This window comes from Tenrec ecaudatus, chromosome 3 (genome assembly GCF_050624435.1).
Source record: "Tenrec ecaudatus isolate mTenEca1 chromosome 3, mTenEca1.hap1, whole genome shotgun sequence".
Taxonomy (NCBI): Eukaryota; Metazoa; Chordata; class Mammalia; order Afrosoricida; family Tenrecidae; genus Tenrec; species Tenrec ecaudatus.
This window is the reverse complement of record NC_134532.1, coordinates 175,826,743-175,851,382: the sequence shown is the minus strand read 5'-3', so window position 1 is coordinate 175,851,382 and position 24,640 is coordinate 175,826,743. Positions and strand designations below refer to the sequence as shown.

General features: G+C 36.6%; 1 protein-coding gene across 3 annotated transcripts in view; it reads right to left on the bottom strand.

The window, feature by feature from the left end:
- The window catches only part of GABRG1 (gamma-aminobutyric acid type A receptor subunit gamma1), a 126,216-nt gene that overhangs the window by 34,331 nt on the left and 67,245 nt on the right, over positions 1–24,640 (bottom strand). For 2 of the 3 annotated variants that reach the window (XM_075544984.1, XM_075544986.1), the window contains exons 1-4: positions 16,511–16,638; positions 15,740–15,822; positions 5,164–5,301; positions 4,921–5,073 (exon numbers count right to left, since the gene is read on the bottom strand). In XM_075544984.1, coding sequence (XP_075401099.1) covers positions 4,921–5,073; positions 5,164–5,301; positions 15,740–15,822; positions 16,511–16,638 — 502 coding nt within the window. Of the gene's footprint in view, positions 1–4,920; positions 5,074–5,163; positions 5,302–15,739; positions 15,823–16,510; positions 16,732–24,640 lie in introns of those variants that run through there. The other variant, XM_075544983.1, reaches the window with a different exon arrangement.

Genomic DNA, 24,640 nt, shown 5'->3' with positions numbered 1-24,640 from the left:
AAATCTCTCCATTACAGTAACTACACAGAACCCACCGGAAAACATTCATGCTTACAGGGTTTAGCAAATAAGTTAACAGGTTTAATGCCAGTGAGAAAATCTCCAGGTAGTTTTTTATCAGGGAATATTTCAAAGTTCTCTCAGGTCAGCTAATAAATGCACAAAGGATGTGCTGGGAGCCTCGACCAAAGGCATTCGGCTCAAGCTCTGTGGGTTGACAGACCCAGCTTCTGAGAGCCTCAGCCACAGGCACTCAGGTCTGCTCCCACGGGGCAGCAAGCCCATTTTTCCCAATTATGCGCACAGAGCATTCACTCCACAAGCCAGCCTCCTGCACAAAGGCCCTCACATTTACTTGCTCCGTGGGTTGGAAAGTTCACCACTCTGTTCAAATTCTGTTTTCTGATTCTACGGTCCAGAGGACAGGTTTCACTCTGGAATCTTGATACTAATGCGATCCCACCTTCTTCTTTTTTTTTTTTTTCCTGGAATACTGCTTTTTAATGAATGCTTGCCCTCCAGAGCATTTTGTTTAGGCCCTTTTCTCTTATGTTATATTTCCTTTCTTTTTAGTTTTTAATAATTTTATTGGGAATTCATACAACTCATCACAATCCATACATACACACATTGTGTCAAGCACATGTGTACATTTGTTGCCATCATCATTCTCAAAACATTTTCTTTTTACTTGAGCCTTTGGTATCAGCTCCTCAGTTTTTCCCCTCCCTCCTCTCACCTCCCTCTGTCACTAACCTTTGATAATTTATAAATTATTATTTTTTCATGTCTTACACTGACCAATGTCTCCCTTCACCCACTTTCTTGTTGTCCATCCCCCTGGGAGGGGGTTATATGTGGATCATTATGATCACTTCCCCCTTTCTACCCCACCTTCCCCTTACCTTCCTGGTAAGGCTACTCTCAATATTGGTCCTGAGGGGATTATCTAGCCTGTGTTTCCAGCTCTGATCTATACCCATGTCCATCCTCTGGTCGAGCCAGATTTGTAAGGTAGAATTGGGGTCATGATAGTTGGGGGTGGGGGAAGGAGGAATTAAAGAACTAGTGGAAAGTTGTATGTTTCATCGGTGCTATATTAAACTCTGACTGTCTCATCCCTGTGACCCTTCTGTTAGGGAATATCCAATTGTCTACAGTCAGGCTTTGGGTTTCCACTCCACACTCCCCCTCATTCACAATGATATCATTTATTTTTGTTCTGGGTCTTTGATGCCTGCTACCTGATCCTAGCAACACCTTGTGATCACATAGGCTGGTGTGCTTCTTTCATGTGGTCTTTGTTGCTTCTGAGCTAGATGGTTGCTTGTTTACCTTCAAGCCTTTAAGACCCCAGATGCTATATCTTTTGATAGCTGTTTCTTCACCACATTTGCTTTTGCACCTATTTTGTCATCAGCAATTGCATCAGGAAGGTGAGCATCATGGAATGCTAGGTTAATAGAACAAAGTGTTCTTGCATTGAGGGAATACTTGAGTAAAGGCATAATGTCCATCTACCACCTTAATACTTAACATATAAATATATGTACATAGATCTATTTCCCCATCATATATATAAATATATTTACATAGGTACATGCCTGTATTTAGACCTCTAAAAATCCCCTTTGCCTCCTAGTTCTTTCCACTATTTCCTTTTACTTTCCTATTGTCCCATTTCTTTTGGGTTTCAGTAATTCCTCTAGGTTACATTGTCATTGATCAAGCCCCATCAGGCCTCCTATACCCTCCCCACCATTGATTTTAGATTACTTATTGTTCCCTTTTGGTCCCTGAGTTTGTTAACACCCACTTCCTTTCCCCGACCTCTGCCTTTCCCATGTCCCCCCAGAACCATAGGTCCCATTTTTTTCTCCTCTGGACTGTTTATCCCACCTATCTTATCTGCATACACATGCAGAGATAACAACATACACAAAAATCCCACCTTCTGCTTCTTGGAGGGCTCATTTTGAATGCAACTGGGTGGTATTGCAGGGACTCTGTTCACAATTACTCCCAGGTAAATTCTATCAGTACTGTCCCCCTTCTTCCCATCCCTATGCAGGAAAATGTCCTTTGGTGGAAGTTGGGGCTTTGGCTAGAAGAACCACATTAAATAACTTACTGTCCCTGAACCTGGCATAGATGTAGAGTGGCAGGGGAGTAATAGTCTGTGTAAGAATAGATAAGGATTAGATAGAGTTTGGAGAAGTGTCTTCCCTGCCGCTTGGCAATAGGGCAGTCAGAAGAGGTCAGATGTGTCCATCTCCATTGCTGTTTATTACAGAAGTAATGACCTATGAAGATTTACTTAAAACAATTCCTGATCACCTCTATGAAGTAATCTTATTTTTGACCATGAATTAATCATCTGTAGCCATAGCTGTCTTCTTTCTGAAATTCAGTCACGACATGACAATAAGCAGTCCACTTTAGAACATCAGCACTTGCATCACCACTTCCTGAACTACCTTTCCTCTGGCTATCCACCTGTGTCTTGTTCCCAGCCATCATTCAGGTCTTCGTCAAATGCTACTTCCTCAAATAGTGCTTTCTAATTTCACAATATGAAATAGCATTCATCATATCCACCCACATCCCTTGCCACTCTTCACTTTATTTCCGTTTGTTTTCATAACCTCTGTTCTTTGCTGACATTTTATTAAGTTTTTTATGCATTTGTATATTACCTGTATCCCCCACAAAATAATGTGCCAGGCACATGAGAATATATTATACTTTTTGTTTACTGCTAGCACTACAGCCCTTGTAACACTTCCCAGTAAAAATAAATCATTTGATCATTGCTGTTTCAAAGGGAATGTTCAATAAACTAACAGGATAATATCCTTCAATGAATTGTGTATATGTATGAACGTGGAGCTCTAATGGACTGCGATACCCACAGTCCACAGTTCAAAACCACCAGTGGCTCTGCAGGAGGAAGACGGGACTTTCTACTCCAGTGAACAGTTACAGTGTCTGAAATTCACAGGGGAGGTTGTACCTTGTCCTATAAGGTTGCTGTGAGTCAACATCAACTCAGTGACAATGAACTTGGTTTGGTTTGGTATATAAACACACACACACACATTCTAAACTCTTATGTCACAATGGGCTTCCCAGGTGGCTTTTAACCTCATGGTCAGTGGTTGAAAAGTACCAGTCACCTTGCGAGAGGAAAGTGAAGCTCTATTCTCCTAACATTTTACAGTTTCAGAAACCCACAGCGGGTTTCATAAAGCTCCCGAAACACACTGCTCTCCAGTTGAGGCTTACTCCTGGTGATACTAGAGACCAGGGCAGAACGGCTTCATGTTAGTTTCCAAGATGGTGACTCTTTATGGGAGTAGAAAGTTCGTTCTTTCTCCCACGGACTGGCTAGTGGTTTCAAATTTCTGACCTGGCAGCTCAATGTGTAACCGCTGTGTCAGCAGGGTTCTTGATATGCTATACTATAGCATCGCTATGAGTTAGAATCAACTTACTGGTTTTCCAACTACATGGGACAAATAATTATGATAATTCTCAATTTAGTAAAGACTGCAGCTTATCTTTAAATTTGACATGCTTATAACATAGAATAGTCCATTTTTAATAGAAACAAAATTGTTTCATAGCTGGATTTTCTCTTTCATTACATTCTGTCATTTGATTAAAAAAAGAAAAATTAATTACTCAAATTCTCTTGGAATTATATTGAAAATAATATCCAATATTTCCATCATGTCCATAGTATGATACAGACTAAGAATATAAAATAATATATATTCTTATGGGCAGCATATAATTTCTAGTAGCTGTATGAAACCAAACAAAATTATGAATGGATTTTTCTCGTTAGGTATCTATACACCTCTGTGTAGATTCCCAAGTGAATTGTATTTCTAAATATAGAGCTAGGTGCCTGGGGCCTTATCTTTGACATTCTTATATGATTTGCATTTTACTATATTTAGTCAATGAAACTATTCAGCAGAGATCCTAAAAAACACATGAAATAATATTTGTGGTTGAAAGCATACTGTCTCAATTTTCCTTATGCTTTATGCAATTATGTCTTCTGGAAGAAACAATTCCAGATAATTTGTTGATTAATATTTTTCCTTTGTATATCAATAACATGACGATAGTTTGTCATTTTCCTTTAAATATTTATAATAAGTCGCCACTTATTTTCCTATCTGATTTTATATATTGAAATAGATCACTAGAGAAACACATTGCTATTTCAATAAGTATGAATTACAATTACCTTCTACTCTATGTCACTCAACAGGGTAAATTAAAATAGTCACACAAAAATTATATAAGTTATGTATTGCAGAAAATCAGGAGCTTTCCGTTTCTTTCAACACCTGCCCTTTAGAACAATTGACTGCTTATTTGTACCAATATAAGAGCAAGTGATTTTAAATGTATACCAGTTAACAAATGCTGCTTAAAAGTGATTTGGCTAGAATAGGAAACAGAAAAAAAGTCAGATATTCAACAAAATAAAAGTATGGATTATGAATGATTTCCCTGCATTAATTATTTCTGTATGTCTATACTTCCCTTGACGCCAATGTAAAGTGTTTTAAAATTTCAACATCTTTGTAATTTTTTCATGTTTACTTTTTATGTACTCCTTTCAATTTGTGGGAAAACGATGGGGCTTTCTACTCCCACAAAGAGTTACAATTTGGAGATTCACAGGGGCAGTTCTACCCTGTCAGACTGGATTTGACTTGATGGCACTGAGTTTCATTTTGAGGTTCAGTTTAGAATTGTATAAGGGTTTCTCTCATATTTGACTTATTATAGTCTTCTGTTATATTTTCAATATATTAAATTTTATATGATATACACTTTTATCAAACTAAATTATAGTAAAATGCTTTTTAAACATTAGTATAATACCATATGTCATACCTAGCGATGTTCTTGCTGGCACTGCATCTTTATTGATCCAGAAAGATACCCAAGAAAGAACAACCGTCAGAATACAAGGAATGTAGGTCTGAATAGTAAAATATCCCATCCGTCTGCTCAAGTGAAAAAAAATTGTCATAATAACATAATCCCCTGGGGGAAAAAACAACACAATATGTTATATTTTGACTATAAAATATATAAAAGTTTAGGATACAATCAGCAGATTTAAATGCTTCTTACCAGAGATTGTATGAGAGATTTCAGTTGAGTTCCTTAATCCTACAAATGCAAATTGATATAATCTCCAGTATTTAGGATCAGCCACTTCTACAGAAGGCTTTTTCCATTTATACTCAATTTCATTTTTAGGGTATCCATCTAAAAGAAAAATTAATTAAAAACATAGGCACTAGAAAAACTTAAAATAATTCTTTTTAAATAAAACATTTTAATACAGGTCATAAATACCTTTTAAAAACTAAAAATTACAATATCAGATTTATCCAAAAAACACTCTCTGAATCTGTTAGTTGTATTTTAAATTATCAACACAGAGCCTAAAAAATCCACTTACATGAAGAAAGAGCATTTTCAGCACCGAGCATATGTGTCTGCACCACTATATTTCTACTCCTAGGAAACTACTACCCACATATGATAAATTTTCACTTATTTTTTGTTGTTATTTAGTATTTGCTTGCTATGGATTTTTCTATATGAAAATACAATTTCATTTGTACTTTGTTTATATTATTTCATTGGTACCATACTGTTTCCATTCTTTTGCGTAGTATTTTGTTTGCTGTTAGCTTATGAAACTCATCTATGCTGCTGCAAGTTGTCATGAGTATGTTTCATTATAAAAATTATAGCAAAATATATTGATTGGTTTTACTATTGAAGACATTTGGAATGATTCCTGTTGGCTGTTACGCTCTTTGTTGTTAGTGATGTCATTGTTCATGACTCCGAAGACACATACCTGAAGAGGTTTCTCTAGCATGTACATACACAGTGAAGAATTGTTGCTCCCAGTGTGCTACATAAACCGTATATACTCGTATATAAGCCTAGTTTTTCAGCACAAAAAATGTTCGGCTTATACATGGGTCAGTGGTACCCCAACGAGGTGTAACATCTCGTGGGTGATTGCCCTTCCTCCGCTGTTCATTCAAAGCCCCGCTGATACTGCTGGGCTTTGAATGTTTGTTTACTCACATCTAACCAATCAGAGCCGTCCTATGACATGGACGGCTCCAATTCGCAGAATCATCCATAGTGATTCACTTACGCGGGCAGCTGAACTGGTGAGGATGTGTCTGTGGCTGCGCTCCATCTCTCCCCTCTGGTCTCTGTGTTAATTCACATCCTGCATTTCCCACCCTAGGCTTATACTCGAGTCAATCAGTTTTTCTCATTTCCCAGGTAATAATTAGGTACCTCGGCTTATACTTGGGTTGGCTTATATTCGAGTATATACAGTAATTTATCTTATAATTTTGCCAGCCTTTTCTTCGCAAAGTGAGTATAACAATGGATTCTCTTTTCAGGCAATGTGAAAATTCACATGAATCCATATTCTCATCAGAATTTGATGTGAACAATCTTTCTTAATTCTGACAATACTTTTTATTTCACATTTTCCTGATAAAGAATGAATCTAAGCATTTTTTTTTCAAATGTTCACTAGGTGTGATGTTTCTTCTTTGAGGATTTATTTGTTCAATTGTCCATTATTCTATTGAAAAGTTTTCATGTGAACTCTTTATATATTATAGATCATAGCCCTTCATGTCATTTGAGTTGAAAATACATTTGCCTGATCAATGTGGTCTAGAACAGAGGTGTGTTGCTTTAAAGATAATTTGGGTTTTGTCCTTGCTGCATGATCAGGAAGTCCCCGAACAATTTTGAACTAACTATGAAGGAGATTTGGACTGCACATTCAGATTCAAGCAGGTCTGTGATTACATTTGCTCAAAAAATGTTATTTCAATCTGGTATGTTTGGCACAGCAGTCCAATAATGGCTACTAATAAAAAAAAGGAGGGGGGTTGGCAGCTCAAACCTATCATGCTGCTCCATGAGAGAAAGCTTCAGTGAAGATTACAGCACAGCAAATACTTACTTACTACAGGTTTGAGCTCAAAGTCAACTTGAGACCACTCAACATCATACTAACTGTAGAGGTGATTTTCTTTTTAGACATTAGAGGCTGTATGTATGTGAGTGAACTGCTTTTAACTCATGACGGAAATGTTAATACTCAGTTCTATGTGAAGAGTATCTTCTACTAGACTAACCTCCCATTCACCCATTGTTTAGTCAAGGTACACTAGAGAAACAACTCCAGGGTGACTCATATGTATATAAGAAAGAGCTTTATATTCAAGAGCAGTTGAATATTGAGAAAACATCCCAGCCCAGTCTAGATCAAGTCCATAAATCTGATAGTAGTCCATATTTCCTATAGCAATCTATAAAATCTTCTTCAGACTCATGAAACACATGCAATGACCCCAACTGCAGGAAGGTCACGGGCCAGTGGATGGAAAGTATTGTGGATCCAGGTGCATTATAAGCATCTCAGCACTGACAGGGTTCTCCATGTGGCTTCCCTAGGTCCAGGGCTCTATCTGCATCAGGATAGGTTCATGAGGGTACTCCTCAGGGATATCTCGAAGGGTGTGAGCAGAGAGAGTCTCCTACTTCTAAGGAGGAAAATACAGGAATTCTCAGAATCCTCAGGGGAAGGCAAGGCCCACAGAGATGCCTCGTGAGCTATCATCTGATTGACAGGCTAGATTCCACTCCTTCACTCTTAATCCTTTCTAATTGACAAACGATTATGTAACTACCACAGACCACCCCTTGTCCATTTGACACTTTCGCACAACTCTTTAGCCATATACAATTTTCAAATAAACAATAATAAAATCATATCTGTACCTTACAGGATAAAACCAAAATGTATACAATTCAATATATGCCACCCTCATTTAAACATAACATTCTATAAGTGAACAAACAAAAATATCTTATGCCTAACAATTTCAGTTAAGTAACACCTACACCTTAATCCTACAATCCTATGAGTATATTCTCCCCCACCTATGAGAGTTGGTAAGCCAGCCACTTCATGCCTTTATAGAAATTGGGTGTCCAATTTCGATACTGCCCACTTATACCAACCCAGTGCTCTGAGGAGACAATCATAATATTTGATATGAAGAATCTTCCTTCCAATTGGAACCTTATGAAATCAGCATCCCAAAGGAAAATCAAATTAGGACAGGCCGTCCATAAAGTCAGCAGTAATGTGCACCTGTTCACAGGCTCAAAAATCTTCTGATCAGGTTATGTTCTTGTCAACTCAATGTGGGCTGCCTCACTTAGCCTCACCAGGGTGCCCATTGGTCACCTCTTCTTAACACCATGGGCTCATCACAGATTCTCAACAATCCTAGTCCCCTTGTACTAGGTAGGTCATGAACTTCAAACCAGTCAACACACTCTCATCTCTCCTCTTTTTCCTATAAGCCGAGTCCACGGGTGTCAGTGGCCAGACTCAACCCATCTCTTTATTGCTGCATTTATCTCACTTCCGTGCAACAAAGGGATCCCAGTGGTCACCTAATAAGCATTTCAGTCTGCCCAAAGGCTTCCTTTAACATGGAGTCCTAGAGAGGAGTTTCCTTCATAGTTCCAGATTTTTTTTTCAGCTTCTGACAAAAAACACTTTTCAAAATGCAAATATCAAAAGAGTTCCCTTTTTTCTTAAATCTGTCAAAAACAACCCCTTAGACAAGACTCTTCAAATACAAACATCTTGAGTTCTACAAATCATTGGGTGGGGCTTATCTTTTCAGAGCCTTCTTTGAATGTGTGTTTTAAACCCATTTAAAGATCAAATTTTAGTGGCTCCAGGCAAGTGGGTTTAAAAGCTCTCTATTTTCATATTCCCCAATAAATATTTCTATCAATTGTTATAGCAATAATAAACAGAAGAAGTCAGTATAAACAAAGTGAATTCAGATATTAAACTAAATTCTTAAAACAGTCAAGTTCAATACTGATTTAGCTTATCTAAATCCTTATCTAAACGATTCTGTTGATAGAAAAATATGGGATTGAGCCTCTGAGAGTATCGCCTCAAGCCAGGGCCAGGCATCTGTCAGCCATTTTGACCTCAGTCAGCCATTTTCTCTAACCAGCATGGTTTCTGAGAAATTCAAGTGGAAAATTATATCTCTGAGCTCCAAATATATATTAACATTCATTTTCACCATTTCAAACAGGAATAACCAAATGCAAAACAAAACAGCATAATCAAAACTTTAACTTCCCATAATCTTTCTATTAAAAACAAACAAACAAACCAGTAAACTGCATGGATATATCTGACTTCCGGATAGCCAAAGAAGAAACACTACCATCGTGGAGAAGTCAAATAAACATCCACTCTCCATTATTATGAAGTGTTTCTCTAGTACCTCACTTCCAGTACAATAATGTGTTTGTCCAAGTAAACTAGAGAAACAAATCCAGGGAGACTGATATGTATATAAGAAAGAGTTTTATATAAAATAGCAGTTGAATATTAAGAAAACATTCCATCCTAATTCAGATCAAATCCATAAGTCCAATATTAGCCTATATGTTCTATACTAATCTATAAAGCCATGTTCAGAATAATGAAACACATGAAATGATACAGAATACTGGATGATTACCGGCCAGTGAATGGGAAGTCTTGTGGATCCAGTGGTATTGTAAGCATGTCAGTGCTGAGAGGGGTCTCCACGTGGTTTCCCCAGGCCCACGTCTCTAGCTGCATCAGGAAAGGTCCCTGTGGGTTCTCCTCTGTGATGTCTTGCAGGGATTGAGCAGAGGGAGTATCTCCCACCTCAAAGGAGGAAATACAGGAGTTCCCAGAATCCTCAGGAGAAGGCCATGCCCACATAGAGACCTAATTAGTCCTCAAACTGACAAATGATTACCACATCCATCAAGGTTATCAGAATTAACACTCAAATTTACCTTATGAGGTAGATATTCTCAGACAAAAATTAGGTGAAAAACCTAACTTACTTTCTGGGTTCACCCTTTTCATTAAATTTTTATGGTTGGTTAGTCCTTATCTGTGATAATTTATATATTTTAATAACAGCTTTAAATTGTTTTCAACAGGAGGCTTGGTCTACCACTTTACAGAAGCAGCATAATAAATATTCAATTTTCCCAAACCAACATATCATTAAAAGATGGTTCTCTTATAAGCCATTCAAATATGTGTCATCTTTGATTATCTGTTTAATAATCTATTTTTCTACATTCCTTCCATTTTCTTTCTCTTGACAGCACTACTACATTTTTTCCCTATATTTTTCTTTTTTTGCTACAGCAGTAATATAATGATAATGAGGGCACAAATAAAACCTTTATCTAATCACTTGATTCTCATTATATTCACTTTTAAAATGTGAGTAGGTGCATAATTTTGAGGGCATGGAACACTAGGAGCCCTGATGATGTAAGTGTTACACCTTGGGTGGCAATCAGCAGGGTCAGCAGTTTGAAATCACCAGCAACTCCAAGAGAGAACACTGGACTTTCTACCACTTTGAACAGTTGCAGTCTCAGAAACCCCTTAACTCGATGGAAGCGAGCTTGGTTTTGGTTAGATATGAAAGACCAGTAGCTATAATTTCATCTTCCTTGAAGAGATTTCAAGTCATTACAAACTTTTAAAGAGTTTCTGTGACTGTAAATCTTCATAAGTACAGACAATCTCTTATTTCCACTGCACAGTGACTGATGGGTTTGAACTGCTGATCTTTGGGTCAGTTCCACCAGGGTTCCCATTACATTTTCATCAGTGACACTCAGTTGACTTCATAGAAATAAGTAGATTTTGAATTTCCAATGTTAAAAAACAGACTCAAAGACAGGACTTGCCAAGCTAGTAAATGTATTACCTGAAAGAAAATAAAACGATAGCTACGTCTTCCGGGTTGTGCATACCATCTATTACCTGAGTGTCCCTAATTATTCAGTCTGAGGTATGACTTTTTTGAAAATGCTTAACTCTGAGAAGTTAATGTTAGAAAAGTAAGCAACAAAATATACATTTATGAATGTAAAATAACATTTAATTGAAAAAAGTGATTGAGATAATTTCTAAACTATAAAAATGATAACTTGGAATTTTGTAGTAAATGGGTAAATTTATGGAATAACTATATTACATTGTTGTATTATAAAAATGTTTGGTTAAACCATGTAAAATGAAATATAAAGTTATTTTCTTAAATATATGTGGTAGTTACATAATCTGTTGTCAATTTGAGGATTAAGAGTGTAGGGGTGGTTTCTAGCCTGTCATTTAAGATATAGCCAATGAGGCCTCTGTGTGGGCATGGCCTTCCCCTGAGGAGTCTAGAAACTCCTATATTTCCTCCTTGGAGGTAAAAGACTCTGTGATCTTACTGCATTCAGCGTCATTGTATGTGTTTTGTGAGTTTGAAGAGGACTTTATAGATTGGTATCAGACATATGGGCTAATATAGGATGCATAGACTTGATCTGGCCTGGGCTGGTATGTTTTCTCAATATCCAATTGCTCTTGTATATGAAGCTGTTTCCTATACATATATGAGTGTCTATGGATTTGTTTCTCTAGTCTACCCAGAATAACACAATAAATATAAAGAGAAATCTAACAGGAAATAGAAAAAAAAAAGATGGCTGTTTCAGTTACATAATCTCCTGTCAACTTGCAAAGGGGTGGAGTCCAGCTTGTCAATCAGGTTGCAGCTTGATGGCCTCATTTTGGAGGCATCATGGAGATAAATAACTTACTGGAGGCCAGATACAGAAAGACTCTGCTTCATCTTCCTGCTGACAAGACACATTGAGCTATGCGTGAACCTTGGAGCTGGAGGAGCCACACTGAGATCCCTGCCAGTGCTGAGACGCTTCAACCACCACTAGATCCACAGACTTTTGACGCATGGACCTGTGATTTTCCTGCATTCAGCGTTATTGCATGGACGCGTGAGTTTAACGAGGAATTTATGGACTAGTATCGACATATGGGGTAATATCAGACTTTTGGACTTGATCTGGACTTGACTGGAAATTTCCTTAATATACAATTACTCTTTTACATAAAGCTCTTTTCTTATACATATGAGTATGTCTAGATTTGTTTCTCTAGCCTACCCAGACAAACACATTATGGTACCAGGAGTGGGATATTAGAGAAACAAATCCTGAAGATGGAGAGTAGATACATGTTTGATCTCTGCCTCATGGTACTTGTTCTTTTGAGGCTAGCCAGAGCTCAGATCTGGTTGTTTTCTGGAAAGAACATGGGGAGTTAAAGTTTTGATTATTTTCTTTGGTTATTATCTTTGGCTATTTCTTTTTGAAAAGGCAAAAATGAATGTGATAAATTTAAATTTTTTGCTCAGAGGACAAAATCACCCCTGGAACTTCCCTGTGACCAAGCTGCTTAGTCAAAATGGCTGCCAGAATGTCAAAATGCATGACAGAAAGCCTGGCCCAGGCTTGATACAGTCAGAGGCCTACTCTCATATTTTGTATCAATAGATTAGTTTAGATAAGAATTAAGATAAGATAGATAAACATTGTCCTTGACCCATTTAATAATCAGTCAAGTATAGGATCTGAGTGTATTTTGTTTATACTGATTTCTTCTGCTTCTTCTTATTATTGTTGATATAATGATTGATAGAAATTATTGGGAAGTAGGAAATAGAGAGCTTATAAGACCACTTGTCTTGAGCCATTCAGATTGGAATTTTAAATGAGTTTATGACACACCTGTAAAGAAGGCTCTGAATGATAAATCCACCTCCCACCCCCCACCCCCACCCCCAGGGTCTTGAGTGCTCAGGACATTTAAAGGTGAAGGGACTTGCCTATTGGCTCTTGACAGATTGAAGAAAAAGGAACTCTTTGGCTATTTGAATTTTGAACCAACGGTTTGAGCCAGTAACTGGAAAAAATTTGGAGCCTTAAAGTAATTCTCGTCGCTTGCACTCAGCTGTTAAAGGAAATGGGTGGGCAGACTGAAATGCTTGCTAGGTGACCACCTGGATCCACTTGTTGAGTGGAAGTGGGAGAAATGCAGCAACAAAGAAATGGGTTGAGTCTGACCATTGGCACCTGTGGACCTGGTTCACAGGGACTAGAGAAGATGAGAATGGGTTGACTGGTTTGAAGTTCATGACCTACCTCAAGGGGGAGAGGGTTGTTGAGAATTTATGATGAGGCCCATGATCTAAAGGCAAGGCAGCCATTCGGCACCCTGGTGAGGCTATGTGAGGCATTTCACATTGAGTTGACCAGAACCCAACCAAAGGAAGAGAGGATTTTTGAGCCAGTGAAATGGTGCACATTGCTGCTGACTTTATTGACGGCCTGTCCTGATTTGACTTTGCTTATGGATGCAGACTCACAAGGTTCCAACTGGAATGATGGTACTTCACATGAAAGAATATGATTGTCTCCTCAGAGCACTCGGTTGATATAAGTGGGCAATATAGATATTGGATACCCAAAATGGGATGGATGAAGCGTGAAGTGGTTGGCTTACAAACTTTCATAGGTGGGGGAATATAGGTGGTACTTAATTGCAATTGTTAGGCATAGAATATTGTGTTTTTCACTTATAGAATATTATGTTTATATGAAACTTTGGCACATTTCAAGTTTTATACCTTTTAGTTTTATTCTCTTAGTTATAAAAATGACTTTATTATTGTTTTGTAAAAAATTATACCTGGCTAAAGAGTTGTGTAGTAGTGCCAAGTTGGTTTATGGCAGTTACATAATCTTCTGTCCACATGGGATGGGGTGGAGTCTAGCCTGTTCAATCATATCACAGCTTCATGACTTCATTTGAAGGTGCCATGGAGATAAGTAACTGACTGGAATCTAAATACAGAAAGATTCTCTGCTTTGTCTTCCTGCTGACAAGATACAAGGGGCTTCTCTAGAGCCCTGGAGCTGGAGGAGCCACATTGAGAACCCTGCCAGCGCTCAGATGCATCCACCACCACTGGATCCACAAGATTTTCCACCCATTAACCTGTGATCTTACTGCATTCAATGTCATTGCATGGCTGCATGAGTCTAAAGAGAAATTTATGTACTAGTATTGACATATGGGGTAATATCAGACTTATGAACTTGATCTGGACTGGACTGGGATGTTTTCTTAATACATCTCAATTGTTCTTTTATATAAAGCTCTTTCTTATACACATATGAGCATCTATCAATCTGTTTCTCTAGTCCACCCAGACTAACACAATGTTGCGGTAGAAAGAGCGCACCTATGTCATTGAACAAAATTATTTTTACTAAATCCATATTACTTAACTGTTAACTTCTCTCTGCATTTCATCCTTTCTGGAGAATACAATAAGGTGTATTTTTATTTTGACTTTTCCAACTTATTAAAATATCGTCAAATGATTGCTATTCATGTAACAAGTACTCTTCACCACACCAATTTTTAAAATACATTTTAAAATTAAATCTAATGTAGTAAAAGTTTGCATCAAGAATCATGAATAAAATTTGAACCAACTTTGCATTTGTGGTCATGTAGAAAAAGAGAAACTTTATCTTCAATAAATCCCTATGTAGTAAAAGTAATTAAAAGGCATTTGAATAAAAGTAAATTTTTAAAGAAGGATGTAATAAAACACACATATTCACTATGAATTATTTTACATTTTAATTTCAAAGCAAGTGTAAGTCTATTTGTTTTACTTCAGATAACTGACTATAATTTTTACACTTCTGAAAATGTATTTTATCATATTTTATTATACATTTTAAATAAACAAGCTCTGGGACTAATAGTGTATGATATCATGATGCATCATGATAATCTCTGGTGGTGTTTTCCAGTAAGCATTGGAATAGGAAATGTAAAGGCAACAGTTCAAAACAGTTCCCCACTTGCTCTGAGGGAGAGAGACAAAGCTGTATGCTCCTGTAAAGACACACAGCCTGGGAAAAACTACATATGGTAGACTAGGAGTAGCAATCTATTCAGTGGCCTTGAGCTTGGGTTGGGGTTTTGGTGGGTGACACAGCTGTCAGCGAGTTCAACTACACACTTAAAGGTGAAACTTTGAAACACTCCATGGGGAAATGATGGGGCAGTCTGCTTCCATAAAGCTTCGGAAACTCAATGAAGCAGTGTTTCTCTGTCCTATCGGGTAATTGTGATTCCGAAGCTAATTGATGACAGTGAGCATATTCATGGAGTAACAGAGCTCATCAAGCATGAATATATTTATATTTGTAAAATAGTGATTGGATGATAAAGGAGCCTTTGTGGCACAATGGTTAGGCACTCGACCGAGAGCCAAATGGTAAGCAGTTTGAATGCACTAGCTCCTCGCAGGCAGAGAAAAGTGGCAGTCTCCATTTCTAAATGCGCACAGCCTAGGTAACTCAACGCAGAAGCTCTACTCTGTCCTACAGAGTCACACACACACAACCACAACAACAACAAACTCACTGCCGTTGAGTCAATACTGACTCATAGGGATCTGATGGGACAGGGTGGAAAGAACCCCGGTGAGTTTCTAAGACTCTAAGGGACTCCTTTAAGGGGATAGAAAGCGCTGTCTCTCTTCTGCAGAGTCTCCGGTAGCTGCAAACTACTGAACTTGTGGATCACAGATGCCAGGGCTCCTTGCTATGGTACAGATCAGCTCAAGGACAGACATTTGTTTGCTCTTCACTCGTCATTTATATAATCACTTACAGCTTGAAAATTCCAGTGGGCAGGAATGCTCATCCATAGGAAAGTTATGAAGCTGAAGATAACATTCTGCATTAATTGTCAATCTGTCAAATGGGAAAATCATTGAAATAATTGCAGATTAAAAATATTTAGCCTAATAGTTAAATATGAATTTGACCTACAAGCATAAAGTTATTAGAATTGTTATACTCATTCACGAATGTTATGATAATCTAAGACTGAGATATATTTTCTAACATTTTTCTCTTTACAGTCAACTTTCTCCACACAACTTTTATTATGATCTCTGTGTTGACAGTTAAAATTCATGTTTTAAGATTTTAATAAACATTCACACATGCTCACAAATACATAGAGCAACAGAGTGTGCAATCTTTGTAAAGTGGTTGCTTTTTCTTACTTTATCATAAGAATACTACCATCAATGATAATCTTAACTAGCAAGAAAGTTCAAGGTAATAAAGTAACAAACTTGAATCTTATACAATACGTTTATTTATGTTTTGCTACATCACTGAAAATCAGAACATGAGAAAAGTACATAATCTGTCTGCTCACTTCTGTTTTATATAGGGCAATATCTAGGAAGGTTCCCTGTCTGGTTTTAGACTTTTCATGTAACATGAACTTTTGAGCATTAAAAATATTTTCAAATATATATATATTTTTAATTGTAGTATATGAATGCACTTCCAAATTTATATCAGGATTTGGGATATAAGTATGGAAAAGCAATTATGCCTATTTTTTGCAAATATAAAGCAATGTTACCTTAGAGTATATAGAACTCTGCCATCATTCCAAATTCGAAGCAGACGATTAGGGGTTGTTATCCAATGAGCATCAGATTTTCTTGAGTTTCTGAAGAAAGTGTCAGGAATCCAAATTTTCCCAACCATATTGCTATTAAGCATCAATACTTTTATGGTACTATTGAATTTTAAACGACTATCAAACCAGGTTTGGGCAAAAATTATATCTATCGTGTATTCCTAAAGAGAAAGAAATATTATTAGTAGACATACTAGTAGATTCACTATTTCAAATGTTTCCCTCAGAAATTTTAATTTTCATATTATAAAATTCTTATAAGATATAAATACATTCACCCTTATTTGTGGGAAGAAAAACAGTTTCTTCACCTTCCAATTGTTTTCATTTGTTTTTGAAAATAAAGTTCAAGTTTTCCACTAATTACTGTTCCCCTGGATAGTTTTATTCTTAATTTCTATAAATATTAGTCAAGGTTTTGCTATATGTAGGAAATAAACATAAAAAGGTAAACTAAACTGTTGAAAATTTATAATATTTATGTGGTGCTTAAATCACCAAAATATAGCAAATTAGAAAATCAAGACAAACATGTACCATATTTTCTAAAACCTATATTCTCCATTGTCAAAAAATGAATATCAATTATTTAAACCCATAGTTTCAAATATCTTAAAGCATCACAAACAACATTTTACTAAGCGTTATTGTAAGTTGAGTCAAACATTGAATTAAAAATATTTCACATATCATGTGCAAAATCTTTAATTCAATGCTGTGATATACACATACTACCAAGACTGTTTTTTTCTTCAGTAACAGTGTGCTAAAATAACTGTCCTCACAATACAGAATGAATGGAATTATTCACACAGAATGAATGGAATTAAACTATGCTAAGTTGAATCTCACTTCCAAGCCTAAAACCACCACTGATGATGCTTAGTACAGTGATATTTTCTGAGTAATGAGATTAGAGCAAAGGTTATGTCTGCATTCAGCACGTGACTATAAATAGGAAATTGCTTGGTTACAGTACTCAGGAATAGGTGATTAGGTGTTACCTACCATTGTATACTGGCAAAATGCCTGGCATATGACAAGCATTAACATTTCCTGGACAAAATTAGTGAATAAAAGTTCAGAGAAAATCAATTTTATGGTAGAGCAGGTGGAAAATTATGGATGTGTATGTTACTTTGAAAATAAAAGAGAAATAATTATGTAATGGTAGACTAGGTAAGCTATTTGCTCTAGAAATGTCACTAATAAAAATGGCCAGCTTGCTTTAAAGAGCTATCTACTGAAACAAGGTGAGTTTGATCAATGAATATGAACAGAAGGAGTGCCAGGGAGAGAACAAATTCCCTGATTTAGACTCACTTTGTCAACAGGAGAATCACATGAAATCTTACTTTCCTGAGCTAATATTGAGAATTACAATTTGATAGGAATATAATGAGTAAATTGGGAGTGGGAAATCTCATTTTAATCTTGGATGGACAAAGTTTAAATTTGGATAAAAATCATCATAATAATAATTATTTAAGATCCAACAAAATCCCAGAAATTAAGAAAGTAGCCATCAAAAAAGATTAATGCATATAGATTAACTACTATAGATGGGTTTTTCTATATAAAATGTAATTAATTGCTTATCAATAATCTACTAATTAACATGCACTTTATGTGTCATTGTTTTTCATATGTATGCAGACATGAAGTCCTCTTGCCCAAGAATAATTGCCCCATGGCTCACTAGTCACTTGGTAAGTACTTGGACTGACACAATAATTTGAGAGGAATAAATAAATTCTGCTTTTTTCACTTTAATATGAGATAGCACAGTATCGTATTATATTGGGAAATATAGGCTTTAACAGACTTGGATAAAATTAATAAATCCTACAGGTAGTTTTCTTCAGGTGGACTAAGTATTTGTAACTGAACTATGATTACACATTTAGTATAATCATGAACCCATATTTACAATATCATCATCATACGTGCAGAAAATTTAGGGCCAACAGTTATTTTAAACTTTTTTCTTTTTCTCAAGCTAGAGGTCTTATTTCTTCTTAATTGAATTTTATTTTATTCAAGAAACTTTTTTCATCTGACACAAATGATTAACTATTCAGAAGCTAACAGTGTAGCCTGTGTTAAGAACGTGCTTTTTTAATTTTAATTGTAAATGCAAATAGAAAATAGGTTCACACATGCTAAGGATATCAGCCAAAAGTATGTACTAGTATTTAATTGTAACTTGACATTGACTCAAACAACAGAAATAATTCAGATAGAGACAGAGGCTAAATGTGATCCAGATTGGCAAAGGACCCAGTGTTGGTAGACAGAGGGGACACAGTTTTACTTGGTAGCTATAACTGACTGCAGTATTTCTCACTGGGCATTAACTGTGGTACTTTAGCAAGAACTCACATAAGTTTAGAATTTAACACAAACACAAAGCCAAACCCAAAGCTAGCAAGTTGATTCCAACTCCAAATGACCATTTATAAGATTTCAGAGAGAGCCATTCTTGCAGTCTGGGAGCTTCAGAGACAGTCTGGAGTTTCCGAGCCTGCTCTTCTTGGGCAGATAGCTTCCTCGTTCTCCCAGACAGGCCTGTATTTACAGCACTCTGCAGAGTTCACAGCCCTCCAAACACCTGGGATTTTCAAAAGCAGGTTCTAGTCCTGGCTAGCAGCTGAATGGCCCTCCTATAGAATCTTTTCTAACCGCTAAAGTGGGAGTCACTGTTGTGAAAATGATAGTTTAGTAACAGGTTGGGTTCTTTGAAGTAGTCTTGGGGAAATGTGAAAATATTTCTATCACAATTGTTCCTTTAAGCTAGGATCAAAAAGAGAAAATAGAGAGAGCATATTTCTTGATAAACCCAACTTCTCGGGCCCATGGCAGAGGCTTGCAACTTACTGAGCACTAATACATATCTCACTGAGATAAGAAGGTCATGAAAGTCGGTACCATCTTACAGGTAATTTGAAAATCCAATTTTGTTTACACATTTGTGTCAGCACAAATTCCAGAAAATGATCAGTCTGGGTTCTTAGACATCATGTTCTCATAGAGAGGTTATAATTGCCTGCATAATGCATAAACAAAGACAGAGAAAATGGAGCTGCCATTCACTGTGCTGGAGAAGTGCGGTCTATTTGGAGGAACAATTTGAGATAAGCAACAGCACGTTTACTTTTTGAGAGCTTATATGATTTATTTTACCTCCTTACAGATTAGCTGGTAACAGAACATTATTGAATTAAAGTTAAGTGAGCTATCTTGATTGGTGATTCAAATTAAAGTATGATTGATGAAAGCCTGTGAAGTACAGATTTCTCAGCTTTACAACTACGCACTATCTCACATTTTAAAGCGATGATTACTTCCGTATTACTTTCTTTCAAATAACACTATAAATTTTACCAAACATGTTAGAAAGATCTGCATAAGTCAAACCACTACACTTGTCTGTCAGTTTGTCATACTACGGCGACTTGCGTGTTGTTGTGATGCTGTGGTGTAAGATATGTCACAGGGACTTCAAATTCCAGCAGGCTCACCCCACGTGAATAGGTTTCGGCAGAGCTTCCAGATTATGGGCAGACGATAAAGAAGGAATAGGCTGTCCACTTCAGAGGAGTTAGCAACTAAAAACCTTGGCGATGTCATTGAAAATGTTCAGATACGGAAGGCCTAATGAATTGAAGCAGAACATGGTCACGTATGGTGCCAAAAGATGAGCAGTTCAAGTCAGAAGGCTCTCGAACATGACTAAGAGAGGATTACTGGGTCAAAGTAGAGTCGACCATAATGACCTCAATGAACTGAAGCCCATGGGAGTAAACTGTTTGGGACCTTTACTGACCTTCCACCTGAAAATTACAAGAAACAGGTGCAAAAATCTACTACTAATCAGAACCTGAAATATATGGGGGGAAATGTATGGAGTATGAAACTAGGAATATTGGAAGTCATCAAAAGTGAAATAGAATGCATAAAGTTCAATATCGTAGATGGCAGTGAGCTGCAATGGGCTGAGGTTGTTCATTTTGAATCAGGAAATCATATGGTTTACTATGCCTGGAACATACAAACAAGAGAAATGGCATTGAATTCATAGTCAAATAAGACACTGCAAGCTCCATTTTTAAGTACAATGCTGTCTGTGGTAGGACTATATGATTTGCATCCAAAGAAATCCTAGCAATACATCTATTATTGAAATTTATGCACCAACCTCTAACACTAATAATGCAGAAATTTAAGCATTCTAACAATGTGTTGTCTGAAATTTATCAAACATGAAATTAAGATGCATTGATAATAAAATACAAAACTTGGCAACAAAGAGGAAGGAATGGTGGAATGATAGAAAGCCGGAGATCCCACGATAGAATTTTGCAAAACCAATGACTCCATAGAAAATGCCATTTTTCAAGAACACAAATGGAAACAATACGCATGGACTCCTTCAGATAGTATACACAAGAATAAAACTGCCCACATCTGAGGTAAGAGTTGACGGAAAAGCTCAATGTCCGCAGCTCCAATGAGGCCAGGGGCTGACTGTGGAACAGACCACATGCTCACATGGAAGTTCAGCTTGAAGCAGACTTTGGAGCTCAAACATCAGAACAACTGTAAGGATGTAGCACAGGCAGGCAGTATTTCATTCTGCTGTACCATCAGTCACCATCAGACACCATCAGTCACCATCAGTCAGAAATGATCAGAGGGCACTTAACTCAAAAACCCCCACAAAAAACAAAAAGCAAAACAAGGTAGGCAGAAAATGTCATCATGAAGTTTGAAAGTTATTGATGGAAACTTCCCAGGTTTATCATTAGTTTCTCAAACTATCTATTCACATTGTCAGAATAGATGATGGTCTAGATCCCAATTAGTAGTAAATTACATTCTAGTGCATAGGTATGTGGGACAACAGTGCAAGTGCCCTTGGTATCGGTTTTATGTTGTTCAATTATTGTAAGAGCACCAGCTACTCGATACTATCTCAGTAAAGTGAGTAAAAACATCGTTATTCCATTTTTCTAACAGAATAAAGGAAATGGGAACAAAGCCTATTTTGTCCAATTATATCAGTGAGATCACTAAGTAACAGGGAGAAGTATTAAAAAGTAGTCAGGCATGCATCCTGGACTGAGTTAGTACCCCTTTGATCTCTGGTTTCAGATCTCTCCATGTAGACTGTCAAAGACACATAAAACCATGTGCATTCAATTAATGCTTTCAACAACTATCTGTTCTGTCTTCTAGTTACTCCTACTTATTCTGGAGTTTCAAACATAAAAATATTTTCCTCCAGATATCAATGCCCACTCTAATCTACAGTTCTTATTTTGTCCCACCTTTTTCTACCTCTCAGTGAAATTTGTACCCGATTTTTCATCTGAGTGGGTGAGTATATTACAATTCCATAATGTGTAAGCTCTTGTTGTTTCTTTGCCTCTATTATGTATCTGTTTTAAATAGTATCTCCCAAAATCTAAAGCAATGCTTGAGGTTTTATGTGCAAAGTCATGCGTGCAAACCCATTTGGGTCTCATTAATAAATCTTGTCCTATAGTCTATAGTTTCTAATAACTTAGATTTATTTTACACTTAGTTCTCTCCATTATTTGCTCATCTTCTATGCTTATTTATGAATGAAGTTAAAACTCAGGAGGGCAGATAAATTTGAAATGTTTACTAATTCACCCTTGCAAGCATTAAAAGTATTCCACAAAATATAGATTATCATTTCCCCCCAACAGGTATATTCTTGTTTAAAAGCTATCAGATTTAATTTTAATATTACATAGAGTAAATAAAACTTAGATTCTATTTGGTGACTGAATGATTTTCAAAATAAGACAGCTGTTTATTAAATACAAAGATATTCTGAAATGTTACACTAAAATTATTGCATATTAAAGATATCATATAGCCAGTCAATGTTCCTTATGATACAGTAAGCCAAGTGGACTGTCCTCTACCAGGATATACAACCCAGAGCAAGCAATATCATTTTCATTTTTCTGTCAAGAGCAATTCCTGTCTTCAGATCTTGACATTGTAAACAATAAGGTCTTCTAAACATATATTTTTTAAAAAGCCCTGCTGGTTCAGGGGTTAAGTTCTGCCTGCTATTGGAAATATTTGTTGTTGCTAGGTGCCATTGCATCAGTTCCGACCCATAGGGACTCAACCTACAACAGAATGGAACACTGTTCAGTCCTTATCAGTCCCACCATTGTTGCGATGCTTGAACCTGGTGTTGTAGCCACTGTGTCAATCATGTCCTCCAGTGTCACCCTCCGTCTCACTGCCCTCTACTGTACAGATTGACAATCTTACAAACGCTGTTTCCTTTTATTCTGGATTATTTAGATGGCAATGGAATAGGGGGTAAACACTTACACATTTATGAATTTAAATATATATATATATGTAAAGTTTTACTGAAATTATGCCAAATAGCAAATATCTTGAGCTAAGACAATTCTTTGAACAAATTGCAGGTATCTCTATGACACACATGCTACCACTCGTGCACACTGAAATAAATGAGAAAGGGAAATAAGTAGGTCCTTGGTGTGCTCTGCAACTGCCACATTGGGGGTGACTAGGGCAAAAATAACCCGCAAATATAGGGCTCACAACAGCACTGAATTCAGCAGAAGCAAAACATAGATGCCTGAAGAAACATAAGCAATTGAGCAATCTGATAGACAATTGAGAGTAATCCAACTGGTTTTCAATGAGGTTCATGGGCCTCTTTAGAGTGTCTGAGGCTACATGAAAAAGAACGCTTTAGAAGAGACAGTTGGGGGATTTAGGGAAGGGGCTGCTTTGCACTCAACTTCTTGGGTTTAAATTCTGCATCCGCCTGTGAATGTGTGGTCTTGGCTATATTTCTTAAGTTCCCATTGAGATATTTTCTTCCTCTTGACACTAAGAGCGTAACTGCTTTTATTAAGAAATTACATTAGGATTAAATGTAAATTGCTTAAAACAATACGTAGCACAAAATAAATATTCTGTAATACTGTCATTGAGATAATGAAAGGTGAGCATGTTAGTATACTGTTATCTATTAATTTTTGAGAAAAAATACACAATGAAAGAAAAGTATTAACATGGTTCTAAAACAGAACCTCGAGAAGATCTTCTAAAAATATCAATACATAGTGAAGAGACACGGGTATAGAGTCTCAACTGTGAAAAGGAAAAATATTTAATACATTTGCAAGGGCTTCAAATTCATGGGAAAATGAATTTAAAAGTTAATGGGATTTTATAGTTAAGCATAAGATATAACCTCCATATGTAATATATGAAAGAATACATTTTATACACATTATTTTATTATATTATACATAATTCTATATTATACATATATGTATAATTTCATATACACAGACAAAATATGCACGTATATATTCACATACATGTTTTTGTCAATTTAAGTATCCTCAAATCCTCTGTTCCTCATAGCAAACTCATGTACAACAAAATTTTGCCTGGCCCTAGGCCATCCTCACAAATATTTTAGCCCGATGTTACAGCTACTGTGTCCATTCATCTTGTTGAGGTCTTCTTTTTCTGCCCCTCTATTTCACCAAGCATATGCTCTTTTCCAGGGAGTGTTCTCTCCTGATAGGAGTCCCAAAGTGTGTGAGAGGAAGTCTCACAAGCCAAGCTTCAAAAGAGCAATCTGGCTGTCTGTTCCCCAGGACAGATTTGTTTGATTTCCCGGCAGTCCAGGGTACTTTCAATATTCTTTACCAATATCATAATTCAAATGCATCAATTCTTATCCAGTTTTGTTTATTCACTGTCACACTTCCACATCCATATGAAATGACTGAAAATATGACTTGGGTCAGGCATAACTTAGGCCTCATTTAAAGTAGCCTTGTGCAACAGATTTGTGCAATGCCCTATATGTTTGATTTCATGACTGCTACTTCCATGTACGCTGGTACAAGTGATACACGGATACAAGTGAAGTGAAGTAGTTGACAAGTTCAATATCTTATTCATTTTTCATGATGTTGTCTATGGTGAAGTGAAATTTCTTAATATCCAAGTCTCTGTAATGCCTAT